The 21,898-nt window shown below is 44.6% G+C and overlaps 1 protein-coding gene across 1 annotated transcript in view; it reads right to left on the bottom strand.

The window, feature by feature from the left end:
* Window positions 1–21,898, bottom strand: part of Dsg2 (desmoglein 2) — a 46,206-nt gene that overhangs the window by 11,569 nt on the left and 12,739 nt on the right. The window contains exons 2-11 of the mRNA XM_006970230.4: window positions 18,931–18,966; window positions 17,108–17,242; window positions 12,206–12,367; window positions 11,931–12,075; window positions 10,627–10,793; window positions 8,307–8,444; window positions 8,028–8,213; window positions 5,041–5,306; window positions 1,728–1,870; window positions 1,215–1,442 (exon numbers count right to left, since the gene is read on the bottom strand). Of these exons, the coding sequence (XP_006970292.3) occupies window positions 1,215–1,442; window positions 1,728–1,870; window positions 5,041–5,306; window positions 8,028–8,213; window positions 8,307–8,444; window positions 10,627–10,793; window positions 11,931–12,075; window positions 12,206–12,367; window positions 17,108–17,242; window positions 18,931–18,966 (1,606 nt within the window). The remainder of the gene's footprint in view (window positions 1–1,214; window positions 1,443–1,727; window positions 1,871–5,040; window positions 5,307–8,027; window positions 8,214–8,306; window positions 8,445–10,626; window positions 10,794–11,930; window positions 12,076–12,205; window positions 12,368–17,107; window positions 17,243–18,930; window positions 18,967–21,898) is intronic.

Below are 21,898 nucleotides of genomic sequence, written 5' to 3'. Positions count from 1 at the left end.
AGGACCATGGTCAGCATTGGGAGGTTAGAGGTGGGTCCTGGGTGTAGAACTCTGCAGTTAGGCTTGGTATCATGTGCCTTTTCCCATTGAGTTATCTTGCTGACATTATTTCTTTGAGACAGGGCCTACCTATGTAGGCTAGTCTGGAACTTGATGTGTAGCTGCGGCTAATCTCAAAAAACAGTCCTCTTGCCTCTGCCTCCAAAGTGCCAGGGTTGTAAGAACCACTGTACCAGGGTTGTGGTGTATATTTAAAAAAACTAACATTAAAAAGTAGTGGGAAGAGACAACAAAATCTTTCTCTGAACTATTTTAAGGTACGCTACAACAACTGATAAGATGGTTGTTGATAACTGTGCTGTAAACCTTTCTGAAATAAACACAGCTTGCTAAATAGTCTCCTGGATAGAATTTTCTGCACTTGAGACTGTCAAAAGGACACTCAAAAGTTCACATCAGTGAGAAGAATATGGCCAAGATATGGTGACTGTGCCCACCAGCACCGTGTGAGACCCTTTGCCAGGTCATGACCATCACAACCTAGTTTTGTGCCGTTCACCAAGTTACATCTACATCTCAGGCCAACAATTCTCCACCCACCATCAGGAAATAATGTGACCAAGCAAGATTAGATGAGATCATGTATGCAGAGGGCCTGGAACACAGGACATGCTCAATAAACTCGATTTTAAACAGAATCATTATGAGTGCACTTTACAAATGTGTGATTGCTGTACATGGGAAGGCTCCAGTCTCCCCAGCTTATGAGACAAAAGTACTTGAAGGGATACTAGGAGCAAACTCAGCCTCCTTTAAGGCACGTTAGAGAATCTTTTGTACTTTCCACGGGTCTGTAAGAGGAGCTGAGATACTACTGTAGGTTCAGAGACTCATTTTATAAGCCCCTTGAAAACTATATTGGAGATGACATTGGAAGTATAATTTGAGAGAAGAAATATGGTCTACGTTATTATTGTGACTATTATTTTTGATGCAGGGTCTCACTGTGTAGCTCTGGCTGGGTTGAACTCTCCAGCCTTGAACTCCCAGACATCTACTTGTTCTACCCCCCAAGCACTGTGACTGAAGGTGTGTGTCACCATGCCTGGCAGGAAAGTAGACTGGGAATTAAACTGGAAGTAAACATTATAAAAATCTTAGTTGTCGATTATGCTTATAATTTAGATTTTGATGTAGTTCAATAACTCACTTACTTTCTTGATGTATTATCTTCCACTTCTCTGCTGTTCCAGAGGGCTGGTCAATGATGGAGAAACGGAATGGCCCACTGTTCTGGGGTCCATCCAGATCCTCTGCAGTGACATTCACATATGGTGCATCATCACAGATCCTCTGTACTGGCTCCACCAGTGTGGGACAATTGTCATTGACGTCTTCAACAGTGATAATGACCGTGCCAGTGATGGTTTTCTGAGGATGATCTTGAAAATAAACAGGAGAGAGTTCAGACTTCCGAGTCTATCACTGACCATGGACACAGTTTCAATACAGAAGCCAATTAGGTAAGGAGGGGGCGCTAACCACTGAGGACACCTCTCATCATAGTTGGGTCTCAGATTTGAATCAGTTCTAAGTCACTAAGTAAGCAAGAATAGAATGTTTAAACTGAAGAGATGAGCCTACTATACACAGAACATAAACTTCTGGTGCTGGAAGATAACATCTGAACGCATTTAGTTACACAAAACATCTGTTTACCAACTTACCACTGGATATAGCCACAACTTTTACAGTGTAGGTGCCATTTTGGACATATCTAGATTCAAAATCTGGAATCTTCACAAGCTTAATTTCTGAAGTGGTAGAATCCACAGAGACCCAGTTGTCTATATCTTCCACTTTTGCATATCTGTTACAAAACAAACACCAAATTCATTGTTAATTCTGGATACATTGGGACTAACATCTGGACCTCTTTCTTAACTATATCCCATTGATACACTTGTTACACACACTGGATTTGAATGTCTCAAGGTAGTGGAATAGGCTTATGATATATAGTATATTGAGATACTGTGAATATTTAAAAATAACTTTAAAAAACAGTGGTTGCCTTAAGTGGAAGCACCTAAACATTTGGAGACACTGCATATTGTTAGGAATGATGGTGTTCAGTAGAATTGGTTAAAAGTGAAAACAATTACATTTCTGGGTTTCTTCTCTGAAGTGAGGGAAATCACTGTGAAAAGCCAACTATGAGAAGGCACAGAGAATGTGCTCATATTAAGCTTTCGGAATTATATACAGTGAGTACTATTGAGTTTAACACATAAACATACAAACACAAGCCAAACATGTGAGTCTCTTGGTTCAATCAATCAATGTTTTCTAGTAAGTAGCTATTTAAGCACACAAGAAGGATGGCTAATTTATAGTAATATTTGTGTACACGATTTGGAAACAATCCACTTACATATTTGAACTGTGTTTTTTATGCCCCTTATTATTGTTACTAGTAAATGACTAGAGAGGGAGGTATGATCCAGAACTTGGGAGGTGGAGGCAGAAGGACAAGGAGTTCAAGGTTATCCTTGTCTACAAAGTGAGTTCAAGGCCAGCCTGGGCTAATGACACCCTGTCTTAACAAACAACACCTAAAACTGTAAAAATAAAACTATACAAAATAAAATGTAAAAAGCAAATGGCAGTACATTTGGACTTTCACAAGTACTTCTGAATGTCCTGTCAGGAATTTTAAAGCAGGCCTTGATTTGCCTGCCCCATTTTTCCATTTTCATAGCCATTACATAATAAGGTAATCTAATCCACACATCACAAGTGAATATGTTATGTGATGTCATTTAAAGAGCTTTGCTACTGATCTATTGTGGGACTCAACATTTGGTCAGAATAGCAGCTCACATGTTATCTCAAATATCCATAACTTCCTGAATGAATAATCAGTTTAATACCACACTATGACAAAAATTAAAGATGTGATTAATTTTATCTGTCCTTATTAAATTGTATTTAATATTAAATGATGTTTAAGTGTGCTTATCTGTGTGTGGCTATGAGCATGTGCATGCAGGTGTCCTCAGAGGCCAGAAGAGGGTGTCAGTTACACCCAGAGCTGGAGCTGCAGGTGACTGTGAGCCACCTGAGCTCCTCAGAACCAAACTGGGTCCTCTACAAAAGCTGCAGGTGCGTTTAAAAGCTGAGCCACCTCTCCAGATCTTACCATCCTTATGAAGACTTCAAAAGCAGCAACTACTAATGGATTAAATGAGTTAACTTAGCCGTGCCTCCCAGAACTTAGGAAAACTCACGGACGTGAGTTGATGGTCAAGGTCACTCCCATTCTAAGGATCTATAATTACATGCTAAAGAAGGAAGTAAGACTCTTTTGAGACAGAAGCATATCTTATCATTCTTCAAAGAACACACATCATTTTTGTAATAGTCACAGGCCCTGATAAAACTCGCAAAATTTAAAAAAATTGTCAGGAAGCCATTTTCAACAGGTGGGTATTAGAACACACAAGGTTCTCAGCGAATGCAGAGAGAAATCGCACAGGATTTCCTGTTCTAGGGACTCAGTTCGGGGTTGCCCTGTCAGGAGACAGAGTCATGGAGGTTAAAAGTAGACTCCTGCAGAAGGGCAAATAAAAGATGGTCACAAAGACATTTAGTGGAAAGTGCTTATTAGTATTGATTTGAGGAAGTTATCTACTCTATGGCTGATAGATTCCATTAATGGAGACTCAGGAAATATAAACAGACAGTTGGGGAGCCTTCCTACCAAGCTGGCCCTATTTGTAGATGTTTTATGGGGTGTCAGCACCCAGGAACACAGGCATAAGGCAGATGGGCACCAGAGCATCTTTGGCATTGAGCAGAAGGTCCCCAAAGCTGTGTATCTGAGCAGCTTAAACTCAACCCACATAACTTCATAAACAGCAGCTTTGTAGAAGGGTCTTCCCATGGAGTGACCCTCGAGCTAAGAGAGAGATGCACGTTGATAACCCTAAAGTGTGCCAGTGTAAACTGACACTTTAGAGACTGGACACAATGAAGTCCTTCTAGCAGAGTGACAACATCCACTCAGTTCCTAACAAATGTGTTTTAGTAATGACCACTGGGACCCACACACACCCAAGTTCACTGGGAAGACGGCTCAGTGGTCAAGAGTGCTTAGCCATCCTGGAGAGGACCTGGCTTCCGTTCCCAGCACCCATAGAGTGGCTCACAACTGTCTATAACTCTAAGTCCAGGGAATCGGGCACGCTCCTCTGATCTCCGTGGGCTCATGCACAAATACACATTCATGTGGTACACAGAAAATCTCACACCTCCTGGAACTAAATAAAGTGGCTTAAATAAAGATTAATTCTCAAAATTTATTTGTACATAAAACGACTTCTCCCATATTGAAATGTGTGAAACTATTCCCTAACTCCCCAACCCCCAAGCTGAGGACCTAACACAGGGCCTTGCATTTGCTAGGCAAGCACTCTACCACTGAGCTAAATCCCCTCTTCCAGGAATGTGTAGAACTATTAAAAAATGTGTGTGTAAAGCAGAATTTGTGGCAAGATTCTCTCATCATTCGCCCATTTGAGAAAAGGGTCTCCCTGTGGAGCTCAGGTTGGCCAGGATCTCATAATCCCCCTGCCTCAGCCTTCACAGTACTGGGTTATAATCGTGTGCTGGTATCTTTAGCATGTGGTTAATCTTATTGGCTACTTCCTCACCCACTAGTGTGCTGGGAAATAAGAGAATTTTACAGTTATTCTCTGAGATACTCTCTCAGTCTTCTCTAGTAGAGCTGTCATGGAGGTGACCAGCCAGCCTCCACCTCCACACAGAGGCTGAGGGAAGGATGGAAATCCCTCCTTCCTCCAACTACAGGCTCAGTTTGGAGACAACTGACTTCACGGGCCTTTGGCAAACTGTAATTCTGGGGCATAAAGGAATGAGCTGCTTAGACGTCGTAATGAGTTTCGAATACCGACATTTTTAAAAAACAGGCATGTAAGGTAATTAAAACCTAGAAATACATCCATAACCGTATCTTACTTCACTTTAGCTGCTTGTCCAGTGTCTTCATCAAAAACCTGAAATTTTCCAATCGACCGGCTGAGGCTGGATCTATCCATCGCCTCACTAGCTCGGACGGAGACAACACTGCTCTTGAAATGAATGCCTTCAACCACGTTCTTGACCTTGACAGTGATGGGGATGGGCGTAGCCTTGAACTTGTTCCTAACAGACTTGTGGAAAGCTGCTTTATTAGTGACAAGGATGCTGAGGTTGAGACTCTTCATTTTCTCATAGTCGACTTCCTAGAGAGACAAAGCCAGTTACTGCAGAGGAACCAGAGCACAGGAGTACACGCACAGAGACTCCTGACTCCAATAACAACACCCACGGGAGCCGCACTGAGCGGTCCATTCTACACCAAAGCAGCCAGCGGCAAACCCTGCTAATCTGGAAACCCACAAACGTGGAGTGTTTAGGAGGTTTCATTATTACTGTTCTTTTTTTTTTTATTCTTTGAGAATTTTATGCAATGAATTTTGATCAGCTTCATGCCCATCTCAGATCTCCCAGATCCACGTCCACTTTCCTTCTCACTGAACTCTGTTCTCTCTCTTTCTCTCTCTCCCACCCCCATGGACTCTGGTTTGTGCCGTTCAGTTGCTCTTGGGTGTGAGGCCTGCCCTGGAGTGTGTCAGTACAGCAGATGTCACACCATTACAGAAAACTGACTCCTTCCAGCAGCCATCGCGTGCTCCTCAGTGAGGGTTGGTACCGACCTTTTCCCCTCCGTGCTGGGAATTTGTCTGACTTGAGCATGTCCAGGTCTTATATAAGCTGTCACGGTCTCTGTGAGGTCACATGTGCAAAGAAACACTTTCTTTGAAGTCATCTACCACCTCTGGCCCTTACAATTATTAGTATTTTGGGGACAAAAAAAAATATAGCTCTTCCTTGGCCTGGAACTCACTCTGCAGGCCAAGCTGGCCTTGAACATGTCCCTGTCTTTCTGCCTCTCCTCCTTAGGTGCTGTCTTAAGTGGCCTGATCCACTACGTTTAATATAGCAAGTTTTTGTAACGGTTATAATTACTTTCAGAAGCATATATTTCTATTTAAAAAAAAATAGCAAAAGTGGTTTTTTTGCAATGAAATTAATGGGCATTTAATAAAAATTAATGTTCTGTAACATATGTTCCATGGATCTGTTTTTCATAAATGGGGATGTGGTGGCTGCGCTGGATAGTTTATGTCAACTTGACACAAGTGGAAGTCATCTGAGAGGATGTTGTCTCAATTCAGAAAGTGCCTCAATAAGATGGGGCTGTAGGCAAACCTCTAGGGCCTCTTTTTAAATTAGTGATTGATGAGGGAGGGCTCAGCCCACTGTGGGTGGGGACATCCCTGGGCTGGTGGTCCTGGGTTCTATAGGAAAGCAGGCTGAGCAGGACAGTAGGCAGCACCCCTCCATGGCTTCTGCATCAGCTCCTGCCTCCAGCCTCCCCAATTAGCTCTTGGTTGTGGTGTTTCATCAGGACCCTAACTAAGACAGTGGTATTGCCTACTCTGTTCCTAAGGTAGGTTTAGTTTTTTTCCTTTTTCTTTTTCAAGACAGGGTTACTGTGTAGCCCTGGCTGTCCTGGAACTCGCTCTGTAGACCAGGCTGGCCTCAAACTCACAAAGATCCACCTGCCTCTGCCTCCTGAGTGCTGGGATTAGAGGCATGCACCACCAGTACCTGGATTCTGAGATAGATTTACACTGCACCTTAACATGATAAAGAATATGATCTTCCTGGTGAAAAGAGAAAGCCCAGGGAAGTACATTTAAATAAGAGCCCACTCCCTCCCCTTGCAGCAGAAGGCCAATGAGTATCTTAGCTCTTGACTGCTGAGTCCAAGGAAGATCAGCCTTCCTTCGAAAAGCTCTTTGTCAACTGTGCTGTTTACAACACCCATTGTGTAGTTTGCTCGATCACTGTGTACAAAGCGTGTGTTCCCACTTTCCATTTTAAAGACAAATATTGGGATTAAGCTGTGCTTAACTCACTTAGTCATTCTGTTACTAGCTTTTGAGCAATTTACAGTTTTTACATAAAATTGATTTGTTCTGAGGATTTTTATGCAGCCATTTCTTTTTCCTGTGTTGACATATGTGTGTACACACACACACACACACACACACACACAAATAATACTATCATCGGGAAAAGAAAAAAGACCACCCTCTCGAGGTCACCTGAACTCCCCTTTCATTGCTCTTCACTCCGGCAGTGTTTGTGTAGCTGCTGCAGGTGTGGATGCGTCCCTAGTGACTGGATGACCTTGGCTCCTTTCCCTGTGCATTTGCTGTGTGTTACATCTGTCCTGGGATGTGCTATGTAGACCAGGTGGGCTTTGAACTTACAGAGATCCACCTGCCTTTGCCTCTGCCTCCTGAGTGCTAGAATTAGAGATGTGCTCCACCACTGCACCTTGGTTATTATTGTTATTATTATTATTATTATTATTATTATTATTTTAAGACAGGGTCTTGCTTTGCAACTCAGGCTGGCCTAGAACTTACAATGAAGTCTAGGTTGGCCTTGAACTTTCAACAGTCCTCTCTCCAAGTGCTGGGATTATAGGTACAAGTCACCACATCCCATTAAGTTTTAATTTGTTTGGCACTGGGGATTAAACCTAGCACCTCACACATGCTGTACCTTTAGTAGCTCGCTAAGACTACTTAATTCACTTTTTCCTTCACAGGAGGCACTGGAAAGCAGGTCACTGTGTTCCAAAATGCAGCTCTTACAATACTTACAAGTAAAATCACTATAGATTTGGGTTCAAAAGGCAAGTTACGGAGCCCTGGCCCATCAAGCTCACACTGGGTAGCAAGCTTCCTGGAAGTGTGCTATGATTCTGAGCAAGGCTGGTACCAGTTGACGTTCTCGTAAAGCAGTCGCGAGAGTATGGAGCTCACAATATGTGAGTCTCTCCGATAGCCACAGTCCTGCCCTGGTGGCGAACACTCACAACTTACCTTGACGAGGGTCACGATCCCTTCATTAGTCTGTGTGTCAGTCTCAATGTGGAAATAACCTCCTTCATTTCCTGATGCAAACGTGAAATTTGCTAACCAGTTATCTGAGCCTACTTCATCTGCATCGGTGACTTTGATACGCATGACTTCCACGTTGGCTTGGTTTTCCTCCACCACCCCTTCATACTGCAAAGCATAAACACACAGTTCTTAGTAATGCAATAAAACATTTTCAGTTGGGACTCAAGAAACAGTACACCAACTCTAAAAACAAGTTACCATTTTATTTTCCACCACAGGTATATTGTCATTGACATCCAAGATCCGAATCTGAACTTGAGCTTGCTGTACCGGTTTATCAGTTATCTGCCCATCAGCATCTCTTGCTTCTACCGTCAAGGAATAGCTGCTGTACTCCTGCAGAAAAAAAAAAATGAAGATGATCCATCTGAGGTGGAAATATTATCTCCAGAAGCTGCCTTTCTGGGTTTGGTTCACTCCACCCTTAGGAAATGGACGATGGCCTGTTTCATTCACAAGTAACCTCCGTGGCCTGCTATTATTGGTGTGGAGGTGTTGTTTACATGCAATCAGAGCTTTTACAGAAGGGCAGAAAACCCTAGAGGAGTTTTTGATAATCCTTAACTGTGTCATTGGGAACAGTTTTAGGAGATGGTTTTTCCAAACAAAGGTGGACTGTTCTGCCCTGGAGGTGGTGTGGGACTGAAGTGGGCACTTTGTTTTGCTCCTGTACTTTTTCATCCCAAGTTAAATGCTAAGTCAGGAAGACTTGGCCAGGGGAGGTAAAACTTGAAAGGCTTGATCCAGACTCCTGCAGGGAGGACTCCTAGGAAACCTGTCCAACAGATGCCCTGAGATGTCAAAAGTCACGCCAAAGCACCTAAAGAAAATTCCAAACCAAAGCCAAACAACAAACAGTGTACCGTTTTCTGGAGGTGAAAGCAGGAGGACCAGAAGCTCCTGGCCATCCTCAGCTACACGAGGAAACATAAAAACCACTGCACAGCACAAAACAAAACAATGGAGAAAGTGAACCCTTTTCTTATATGCAGTCTTGCGTGTTGGGGCTCAAGGGGCTCAGCCGCCATTTCAGTGTGGGAGGGTCCCGTGTGGGACAGAACCACTCAGTGGACGGAGGAGAGAGAGCTGCGTCTCTGAAGCTAGCTGCCTGCTTGGCTGGACACACACTTACTCCTTTGGAGCCTCAGGTTCCTTATGTGTAAGATGGGAGTAAGAGCTGGATTGGCCTCGGGGTTTCAGTGTGGATTACACAAGGTAACCTGGTAACTGCCCGATAAGTGGCAGCCGTGATTATCAGCTCGATGTCCACACTACAGGGATAGCAGTGTACTTGGAGGAACACTCCCTCACTCCAGTTTCATGTGAAAGTGCGTCAGCAGAAGTTAGGAGTCATTGGTCACGTTCTCTGATTTCAGAGATCTCAATAGGAATGCTGGCCAAGGTCCTTCCCATTTGAGTAGTTGATTCTCAAACACGACACAGTGCGTCTGCCTAAGATTTACATCTGGTAACATTGCAGTGTCCTCGGGACTGCTAACACTTTCCTGTGTTACTAAAATCTTTGTGCATGTGGCACTTAAAGATTATCTATCTCCTCTTTGATTGAAAAATTAGAATTAGGGATTGGAGAGATGGCCCAGTGGTTAAGAGTACTGGAAGCTTACTCAGAGGACCCAGATTTGGTTCCCAGCATCCATGTACTGGCTCTCAGCTGTCTCATAACTCCTGTTCCAGGGATCTGATGCCCTCTTCTGAACTCCACAGGCACCAGGCATACATGGGGTGCACAGACATACAAATGCAAGCAAGACACTCATATACATAAAGCTAAAAGTTTTTTTGAACTAGAAATAAAAAAAGAAAAAAGAAAAATGTTTGAGAGAATAATCTTTCCAGGAAACTACTCAAATTCTCAAAATTTCTTTTGAGATTCAAAGAAAGAATTTTCTCCATTATGAGCTTTTTAATTTTGCTTTTTGTTTTGACACCAAGTCTCACTATGCAGTCCTGGCTGGTTTGGAATTCTCTTATGGAAACCAGGTGGCCTCAAACTCACCGAGATCCACTAGCCTTTGCCTCCTGAGGGCTGGGATTAAAGGCCTGTGCTATCATGCCAGGCACTGTCTGAGAATCTGAGTTTCACAATGTGGCTCAGGATAACCTGGAGTTCCCTATGTAGAACAGGCTGGCTTTGAACTTGTGGAGCTTTTCTACCTCTTTCTTCTGAGGGCTGGGAGTGCAGCTGTGCTCAATGTCTGAGTCACATGGTAAAATTTTTTAGCCTCCATGCTAAGTTTTCCCGATCTGGTGCTTATTTTACTCATTTAAATATGAATACCACACACCTCAATTTGGACTGGTCACATTCCATGAGCTCAACAGCCACACGTGACTACTAACTACCATATTGGGCAGCACATCCCTACATGATAATTCTTAGAGTTATTCCATGAGTGAGGAATGCAGAAAAAATAAAAATTAGAAAACCAAACAGAGTGGAGAAACTAAAAAGGAGAGAGTGTAAAAAAAGAGAAGGTGGCATATAACATTAACTTACCTCTCTGTCCAAAGTAAAACTGCTTGTATAAATCTCCCCTGTGTCTTTATTTAGGTAGAACATGGGACTATTTGCAGGCTCCTGAGAGACAATTCTGTAGGAGATTTTAGAATTCAGGGTATTGGGCTCATCTGCATCTGTGGCGACGATTTTCATCACAAGTGTATCTGGCATTAGGAATAAAGGTGTTGAGGTAAGGGTACTTGCAAATTCTTTCAGCCGTTCCCTATAAGGATCTGGGTTCTTACCAGAATTACACTATATCACTATTGGAAATTTAATTGGATGGGGACAGAGAGACGTCTCAGGGCTGAAGGCATTTGTTGCCAAGCCTGACGAACTGAGATCGACCCTTGGGGTCACATGATGGAAGGAGAAAACTGACCCTCACAGGCTGTTCTCTCACTCCATGCATGTGCCATGGAACTTGTGCACAGGCATGTATGTCTACATAGAATACTAGGAAAGTTTTGAAATATTGCTGCATGAGGGCCACACACTTAATCTAATAGCCAAGACTGAGAACTACTCGTGACCCTGGACGTTTATTCAGATGCAAATAAATTAGGATTAGTACAACTATTCTTTTTATTATGATTAATGAGAAATCTCTTCTTTGGGTCTTAGGGAGAGCATTGCATTGAACAATGTCATCAGCAGACCTTATAGTGAAAATAATACAAACCACAGACCAACAACAGACACCCTACAGTAGCCCAAAGTCAGGTGGCTGTTTGTTTTTGCTTGTAAAATTTTACTAGAACATAACCCTGTCCATTTTACACAGTGTCTGCAGCCAACTTCCCCTTACAGGGCAGGCTTGAACAGTTGCTATGGAAACCTTATCTGTTGTGTCAATCTAATCTGTCACTTTTTTTTAAAAGACCAAAATCCTTAAGGTCCTTTAAATTTACAGTAATAAAAGAGGTCTGAACCTGGAGTGAGGGGTTTATTATCATTCTTCCTATGAGTAATACTCAAGTTTTATTAAAAGATAGAATTTTGTGTTTTTATATATGGAGGATAAATGACCTTGGCTGTGCATATCCCTACTCCCACCCCCCCACCTCCCACCCCCCAATAAAAAGTAAATATATTTGGGTCTAGGCCTGGAGAGATGTCTTAGTGGTTAACAGCACTGGCTGCTCTTGGAGAGAACCCAGGTTCAGTTCTTGGCATCCAGTTCCAGGGGATCTGGCACCCACCCCCTCCTGGCCTCCACAGACTCCTGCCCACAGGTGGTGCACGTACAGACAAGCACACAGACGCAAATACGTAGAATTAAAAAAGCAGTACGTTCTTACGTGCAGCACTCAGTTCTTCAACAGACCCAGCAAAGACATCCTGCGCGAACACTGGCTCGTTGTCGTTGATGTCGAGAACTTTAATGCGTAGTTCTAAGGGTTTCTCCAGGTTGTTTCCTCTCGAGTCCAGTGCATAGCCAGTCAGCTGAGTTGTGACAGGGACAATGACAGATTTAGAGCTAAACTAAATCAACTGCTATAGCATAGACACAAAAGCAAGTCATAACTGTAATCAAAGAAGAACTACACATAAAGGTGAAATTGTTCTTTCTTACCAGAAAATATGGTGTTTCTTCCCGGTCAAGAATGCTGGTAATGTTCAGGTCTCCTGTGTTTTTATCAAAGACGAATATACCAAAGGGTGGCTGTGTAATTCCCTTCCCAGTGTATTTATAGGTGATTTTTATTCCCTGTTCTTCCGCAAGGTCAGAATGTATCTAACATAAAAAGAAAAGAGGAATATCTCAAGTTAAAACCTTTATAATTTATAAAACAGTTTAATGACAGTGTCCTTTTCAAGGTGTCATGGTGTAGACAGGAGGCAGGTGGCCTGGGACACGTAGTGACACTGGTCATTTGCTCGGCCTCCCTGGGTTCAGTTCTCTCTGTGAAATGGAGAGTAGGACAGTGCTCACCTTTTGTGACTATTGTGGAGTTGAGATATAGTTGGGGTACATCTTGGAGGGGCAGTAGATTTTTTTTTCTTTTCTTTGGTGTACTAGGGTAGAAACCAGTGACTTATGCATGCTTGCAGAGAGCTCTTTCTGAGCTACACTCACTGGAAGTAGGCTTAATGAGATAGTCCAGGCTAGCCTCCAACTTGATATGCTGCTGAAGATGACCTTGAACTCCTGATCCTCCTGCATTTATCTCCCAAGAGCTGGGATTCTAGGCATGTGCCACCATACCCAACTCAGGGGGAGGATGCTTTAAATTTGGTACATACAGTAAGAACTCCAGAATCAAAAACTACTTTCATAAATCCATCCAGTTGCCTGAAAGGTATGAATAGAGCATCTTCCCAGACAGGGGTGAATACACTTAAGCACTTTTTCTGCTTGGAATAAATACTTTGGCAAATCAATACTGTTTCTAACCTGCTGGGTGCCCTGCGGTTGTCCTCGTTTTTCTCCATAAGCGATCTTATTCCTACCTATGTTTTCATTAGCTGTGTTTCCCTGTGTCCCTCCCCCAGGCTTCTTAATTTCTGTAGTTTGTCGTAACATATCACTGAAGACATAAATCTCTACCTGCCCGACCAGCTTTCTGTACTCAAAGCTTAGGATTAATGACACATTCTTCCCACAGTTTTCCAACATACGCTGGAGTGGGCCTGTCGTGAGTATTGATTTTAGGTGGGGAGTTTGGAAAGTGTGGATAATTTCCTGAGGTATTTTGCTTTCTGTGTAAAGTATTTTGAAAGATGTATTTTGTTTTTAATTATGAACATGTATGTAGTGAGATGGGGATGGAAGAGTTTGTGTATGTGACTATAGGGGCCTGCAGAGGCCAGAGGGAGGCGCCACGTCTCCTGGAGCTGTAGTTACGGGTGGCTGTGAGCCTCACGAGGTGCTGGGAACCAAGCTCAGGCCCTTGGCAAGAGCAGCATGTGAAACCAGCCCTTCGGTTTTTGTGAAAATTTTCCTTTTAGCAACTTGTATAATTAAAATGAATAAGAACAGAAAACACCAGTTGGACTCAAGAGTCAGTTTTATGGAAACTTATTGACAGACAGTATGAATGACTGAGATACAAAAACCAGAAACAAAACCAAAGCCGAGCAAAGTCCAAACAAAACACTCAGTTGCCTGTGGTACACATGCCGCTTTGTGAGGCCAGTGAAAGACAGTGGAAGTCTAGATTTTAGAAGGCTTTTATAAACCAGTGCGGTGGGGCTGGAGAGATGGTTCAATGGTAAACAGCACTCTGGCTGCTCTTGCAGAGGACCTGGGTTGGGTTCCCAGCACCCACGTCATAGCTCACAACTGTCTGTAGCTCCAGTTTCAGGGGATCTGATACATACTGTGTATGTGAAAACACACATACACAATAAAATTAAAAGTCAAAAACAATGTTTAAAAAATAAATAAAAATAAATACAGCAGGATGCTAGAAAAAGGAAACTATTGTCTTTGAGTCTATAACTGATCTTCAACTGGAGAGTTGAAGATCAAGCTTGGATGCAGGCGAGCATACATTTATGCCGATGTTCATGGAACACCCACTGCGCAGGCCAGAGCACCGGCAGGACTGACAGCCCTAAGGACTGAGGCTCGCATGGAGCCTCTGTGCTAATGATGTGGGTAACAAGCAAGCAGCGCCTGACCAACGTCTAGCACAAATATGCTGTAAGCCAGACTCAGACAGGATCAGAGGACAGAGAGAAAAGAGTGAGGTGGAGAGAAGGAGACATTTCAACAGGGACGTGATGAAGTCATGTGCCAAAAATCCCTGTGGGGAACAGACTCCAGGAAGAGACACCAGCAAGGGCCGAGGGTGGAAGGCTGGAGTGAACTGTGGTCAGCTGAGGAGATGCAGTGAAGGAGGGGATAGACATCCAGGATGGAGAGAGGCCAAGGCCAACAATCACATGAGCTTCCACAGACCGTGTAGGGGGCATTCTTCCTCTCTGCCCTTCCCTTAGCTGATTTCAGGGCCTCAGTAATAGGGTGGACATGCGTTGGTTTGTCTTCAGAAGTTTGCTCTTGCTAATTCCAGAGAGTGGGTGTCAGGTGGGTGAGGCTCTGGCAAGAGTGAAATCAGGGAGACCAGGCGGGAGGTGGAGGTGACAGGGACTTTAGCAGTGGGACCGAAGAAAAGTTTGTGTCGCAATGCCGGGGCAAAACTGACAGTAACAGCTAGATTTTCAACCTGCAGCCTAGGTAGGGGGCCTCCAGCTTCCCATCGCGGCTAGGAGCGGGGACCCGTGAGTCCCACCCCTCCTGAGGAGGCAGGGCTGTTCATGGTTGCTGGAAAAGATGGTGTCATCTTCTAATGGTATAGGTCACCGGGGACAACATAGGAGGAAAGAGAAGGGAAGGGAAGCCGGAGGGTAGCAGGGAGTGAAATAACAAACATTGCAAATATGTGGAAAACTATTAAATCCAGAGGAGGTTCAGCAAGATGGCTTGTGGGTAAAGGCGCATGCTGTCAAGTCTGATGACCTGCGCTCAGTCCCTGGAACACACGGCAGGCGGAGAGGACAAACTCTCAGAAGTCGCCCTCTGAACTTATGTGGCTGTGGAGCTTCCCCACACAACCAATGTAAAGTAATAAATAAAAACAGTGGGAAAAAAAAGAACTAGAGTGACAGTGCCAGTCTCAGAAGTGGGCAGAACAAGAACAGCTTTAAGGGGACTAGCCAGAGGGGTTGCGTGTTCAGGTTCGTACAGCTAACTTAACACTGGGATTAGAGTGCCCCAGGCTGGGACTGCCATGAACTTTATCTGAAAATTGGATTCCTTTTGTGGAAAAGGGCAGCTGTCAATCACTGACTGCAGAAGACAGGCATGCAGGGCTGTCCTAAGCCAAGAAGGACACATGTCCCAGTCACTCTTCTTCTCAGACCTCAGTTCTGGCAGCTGCTGTTTTTCCATGATATTATCCTTTTATGAATATTGTGAGGTTGTGTATTAGACTAAGGTGACCCAACGCCAGATTCCCTGAGTTGTGGCTGAATCAAATCCTCAGATCATGTATTTGAGTGTTATTGATGCTGCAAGGCAAGTTCTGGTCACTTTCAAACATACCTGGTAAGTACAGTACCTAATTTTCCTTATATCGGAAAGTGGACAGAGTAATTTTCATACACCACAGCCTTAACTCCCCGCCTCACACATCACCACCACCACCACCATACACACACACACACACACACACACACACACCACACACACACACCACCACCACCACCAGCACACACACACACACATACCCACACCATCACACACACACACCACCACCACCAGCAGCATCACCACCACACACACACACACACATCACCAGCACACACACACACACACACCAGCACACACACACACCAGCACACACACACACACACACACACCACCAGCACACACACACACACACCACCAGCACACACACACACACCACCAGCACACACACACACACCACCAGCACACACACACACACACACCACCACCACCACCACACACACACACCACCAGCGCACACACACACACACACACCACCAGCACACACACACACACACACCACCACACATACACACACACACACACCACCACCACACACACACACCACCAGCGAACACACACACACACACACACCACCAGCACATACACACACACACACACACCACACACACACACACACACACCACCACCACCACCAGCACCACCACACACATACACACACACACACACCACCAGCACACACACACACACCACCACACACACACACACCACACACACACACACACCACCACCACCACCAGCACCACACACACACACACACACCACCAGCACACACACACACACACCAGCACACACACACACACCACCATCACCACCACACACACACACCACCAGCGAACACACACACACACACACACACCACCAGCACACACACACACACACACCACACACACATACACACACACACCACCAGCACACACACACACACCACCACACACACACACACCACACACACACACACACACCACCACACACACACACACACACCACACACACACACACACACCACCAGCACACACACACCACCACACATACACACACACACACACACCACCAGCACACACACACCACCACACATACACACACACACACACCACCAGCGCACACACACACACACACCACCAGCACACACACACCACCAGCGCACACACACACACACACCACCAGCACACACATACACACACACCACACACACACACACACACACCACCACCACCACCAGCACACACACACATACACACACCACACACACACACACACACACACACACACACACCACCAGCACACACACACACACCACCAGCACACACACACACACCAGCACACACACACACACACCACCAGCACACACACACACACTACCACACACATACACACACACACACACACACACACACACACACACACACACACACACACCCCGTATCGCTCTGTAGCCGGTACCTTGGCAATTGGGTTCTTCCTGGAAAGGTCCTCTCCCTCGCGCAGAGCCACGGGGGCGGTGATCCAGGCCCGCTTTTGACGCACCAAGTGCGTGTGCTTAGGGGGCAGTTTGTCTCCTCTCCTTGCGCTGAAAACCTGTTAACAAGGTTACCTTCAATCACTACATCCCCACGGACATTCTGCAATTCACTAAACTTAAAAACAGTGCATAGTTTAATGTATTAGTTAAAGTAATCCTAATCGATTAAAAACAAAATAGTGCAAAACTTAAGATACGTCTTGTATTTTTTAACAAGCTTCATTTCCATAGAGGAAATTCTAGCAAACTCTGTAGGCACAGGAGAGAGGCCTCCCAGCTGGTAAAGTGGCAGGGTCTGCTTTCCATAGTAAGAGTAGGTTTCCAAAGCGAGCTCCACAAAAGACCAAGAAACGAGCTGGCCCCTTACGATCAGAAGCGATACTATGCCAAGGGCTTCCTTTCTTTCTGGCTGACAACTGACTTCCACTTTCTGTGATGACTTTTGGGTTGAAAATACATGACTTTGTGTTTTAGGACTTTCTCTTCAGAAATGGTTGATAGAAATTTGACCCCAGCAGGCGAGGTCAGACATGTTGTAATCCAGCACTTGAGAAGCAGAGGCGGGGTTCTAAGTCTGAGGCTAGCCTAGGCTCTGGTTTAGCTGCGGCTTCCCACCCCTACCAACTGGTGAGTCATTAAGTTTGCCCTGTTCTTGTGTTTTAAAACTCGACATGGGAAAATTATTTCACATATTTTCAGTTAGGTTTCATAGGGAGATTTTATATAGTTTTAAGCATTTACTTATTTAGTGTGTAAGTGTGTGTGCGTGTGCGTGTGTGTGTGTGCGCGTGTGCGTGCGTGTACGTGTGTGTGTGTGTGTGTGTGTGTGTGTGTGTGTGTGTGTACAGTTGTGCCTCGTGGAGGTCAGAGGACAACTTGCAGGAGTCAGTTCTCTCCTTCCTCCATGTTCTTGGGGATCGAACTCAGGTCCTCAGGCTTGACAGCAGGTGAGTTTACCCGCTGGGCCATCTTGTTGGCCTGTAGGGATTTTTTATCCAAGGAAAATTTCAGTGTAGTTGATTTAGTACAGAATAATTCCATACCAGGTTCATCTCTTTGTTCTACCCATTTTGTTGCTCTAAATAATCATGTGTTTTATTTTAAAATGTTTACACTGCCTCTCATTTTTCTTTATTTTTATTATAAAATTTTTAATAAAATGTGAATTATGACTTAAAACATTTTTCAATAAAAAATTCTCATGCAATTATATTTCGATCATGTTTCCCTCCCATCCTCCCATATCCTTCTCACACAACTTCATGCTCACTTTTTCTCTGTCTAAAGAAACAGATGAGAACATTAAAACTTACAACATAAAACTGCAAAAATCCTAATCTTTACTCATTCCTTATTAATGTCTCAAGGAAAACCTCCCATGATCTCCATGGCCTCACAGTTCACAGCCATGGGTAAAGGGTTTTCATCTCACTATGTAGAGCCGGCTGGTCACCAACAGAGACCCACCTGCCTCCCATCTGCCTCTGCCTCATGAGTGCTAGGACCAAAGACGTGTGCTCTTCCATGCCTGGCGAGGTCTTTTTTTTTTTTTTTTTTTTTTTTTTTTAAATGAAATGTGGAACTGAGCATTCTTTGATGTGGGTTCCTCTGTGCTTGTTTGAATGAGAAGGTCCAGGTCTAAGGCAGTGTAGATTTCCAATCTAGAAAAGCAGAGCCAACCTGCTTGCCAGAAAACTAAGGCCCTGGGTCCCCAAAATGGGATTAATTCCCCTTAGTTCCTCACCTCTAAGTGAAGTCCATTTCCAAAGTCCAAGCAGACCTGTAAAATAAAATTATAGACATTAAGAATAAGAGTAATTATCATTGTCATCCTCTGGGAAAAGAAACAAATTATAGTGTTCTCCCTTTTCTGCCAAAAACCAGATTCAGAGGGTTGAATCTACCTTTCCTTGGTCCACAAAGTCTCCTTCAGAGAACACGCGTGCACACACATGCATGTATACACTATATAATATATATATATACCATATATATTATATATACACACATGTACTATATATATAGTATGTGTATGTACATATGTATTATATACATATATGTATATATGGGAACTCATGCATGTGTCACAGGGTGTATGTTGAGATCAGAGAACAACCTAAGAAGCTCTGTCTTTCCACACATAGGTTCTGGGGATTGATCTCAGTCCTCAGACTTGGCAGCAAGAGCCTTGACCTGCTGAGCCCTCTTGCTGGTCCTGAGAATAACTAGTATTTTAATGAACAAAACAGGTCTGGGGATGTGGCTCAGGGGTAAAGGCATGAGCTGTACAAGCCTAACGGCCAAGTCTGCAGTGGTCCACACCTGTAAGGCCAGCACCCTACGGAGGCAGGAGGATCACCAGAAGCTGGGTGCCAGTCTGTCATGGTAGAAACAGTAAGAGAAACCCCCTCAGCGAGGTGAGAGCTCACTCCCAAAAGCTGTCCTCTACACTCACATGCACAATAAACAAATAAACAAAAATTACAAACAAAATTATTCGCTTCCTGAAGCCTCAGACCTTCTGACTGTTTTCTCCTCGCCCGGTAGCTTTTATCTCATGCTTTCTGGGGCCTGGGTACCTTTCTTCAGGGCTGTGGGTAAGCGGTGAGTCTCCCGGGGAACCCCCATCATCCCCCGGCTGCACATGCACTCACACACACTGCCCCTGCAATCTGACCTCTAGTTCACCTTCAGCTCCCTTCACTCACAGGCACTGTTACCATCTGGATGCCACCACAACACAGAACTGTTTTAAGTCCAGCCAGGCTTGGTCTCAACCTGTTCCCTAACCCCTTCGTACTTCTGATTTTTGGTGCAATTCCTTTGCAGTCCGTCAGTCTTCTTCGGGTCTCATTTTCTCCTGAGCTTTATCTAGACTAGCACTGCCTCTCACATTTACATAAAGATGAAAACGTTTGGAGTCAGAGATTTAGTTGCTCGGTGGTCACAATAGCCACAGTAGCTACTTACTGTTCAGACAGTGCAGAATGAAAACATTTTTATCACTGGAGACCTGCTGGCCATTGCCAGCCGTCCCCACGATGTCACCAATGACAGCCAGGGAGACTTGTTTCCTCAACCCTCTGTTATTCATGCCTCACATTCTCTCCAACTCTGGACACCCGTTGTTACGGTTCTGGCTTCTCTCTCTGCGCTGGCCACACAGCCAGAGGAGCTTATGCTGGCATAGACCTTTAACGGCCAATCCTTCGTTTCTCCATGGAAGTGATCTCACTTTCGTTTGCTCAGGGTGGCTCAGCCTGACACCTGCTGTTAGGAAGCCCATCCATCAGCATTGTTCCCATCGGCAAAAGTGTGCTCCAGTCAAACCACCTGTGACAGCCATGTGGCCTTGTCCTCCCTCACTGTATCCCCACCATTGACCGGCATCTCAAACCCCAAAACCTGGGAGTCACACTGACTTCCGGACAGACTCAGCGCTACACAGTGAGGTCATGTGTTACCTGGGATTATAACTTCATAATAAACCGTCCCCTCCTCTTGCCCCAGGTGAGAGATGTCCTGAGGACTTGCCACATTTAACCACCAACTGTATACTTTGGTTTCAGCTCTAGCTTTTCCATTCATCATCTCAAGAATCTTGGTCATCTGGCTGACTGTCCACCATTTTCTAAGGCTGATTAAACATGTTCATTCTGTTTGCACTGGCTAGCCAAACTTATCTGGGTCTTTCTTAGTTTGCTTCTGCTAACACTGAACTCTTCTGCTTTGAATCCTTCTAACTCTAAACTGGAAATAGTTTGCACCGATCGGCTTTACTTCTCCACATCCCTTTTATGTGTGAGTTAACTGTAACGCGTCTTCAGCTTGAATTTCTGCAGCCATGTTTGCCTTTCCCTGTGTGTCTTAGCAAACACAGATCCATGGAATCCACACAAAGTGGGAGTCAAGGCTTTCTCTGAAAATGTATGCTCTCGACGGCCTTCATATTCTCGTCAAGGCTTCCCGGGGCGTCTGCTCTTTGAGGGGACACTTAACTCTCTTTTTGCCCTCTTGCCCCATCTAAAAGAAATTCAGGGGCTGGGCGGTGGTGGCGCACGCCTTTAACCCCAGCACTCGGGAGGCAGAGTCAGGCAGATCTCTGTGAGTTCGAGGCCAGCCTGGACTCCCAAGTGAGTTCCAGGAAAGGCGCAAAGCTACACAGAGAAACCCTGTCTCGAAAAACCAAAAAAAAAAAAAAAAAAGAAAAAAAAAAAAAGAAATTCAGGCAGACATGCAACTCTAAGGTGAGCCTCTGGGCAGGTAGGAAGCTATGGTGGTTTGTGTGAGATGTCTGCCGTAAAGTGTCTGGCATTCGAGCACTTGGTCCCTGGTTGGTAGCTGTTTGGGTAGATTAGGAGGTGTGGCTTTGGTGGGGGAAGTATGTTGCTGGGGGGACAGGCTTTGGCTCTCTAAGGTTTGAGATATAAGCTATGAGCTGTTGTTATAGTCGCCCGACACCTGCCTCCACTCTGCCATCATGGATTCTAGCCTATGAGAAAATTCCCAGGCAAATTTTCTTCTCTAAGTTGCCTGGGTCTTGATGTCTTTGCATAGAAAAGTAACTAATACAGCAGCTTAGCCAATTATCTACTTTCTCTTTGATGGATGCATGGACTAATTACCATTTTCATTCTTAAAAATGTTTAGGTATTTATTTGTTTGTTTATGTATTTATTTATTTGGGGTGTGTGTGTGTGTGTGTGTGTGTG

The sequence above is a fragment of the Peromyscus maniculatus genome, chromosome 19 (assembly GCF_049852395.1).
Source record: "Peromyscus maniculatus bairdii isolate BWxNUB_F1_BW_parent chromosome 19, HU_Pman_BW_mat_3.1, whole genome shotgun sequence".
NCBI lineage: Eukaryota > Metazoa > Chordata > Mammalia > Rodentia > Cricetidae > Peromyscus > Peromyscus maniculatus.
The sequence above is the reverse complement of the archived record's forward strand: the minus strand, read 5'-3'. Positions and strand labels throughout refer to the sequence as shown.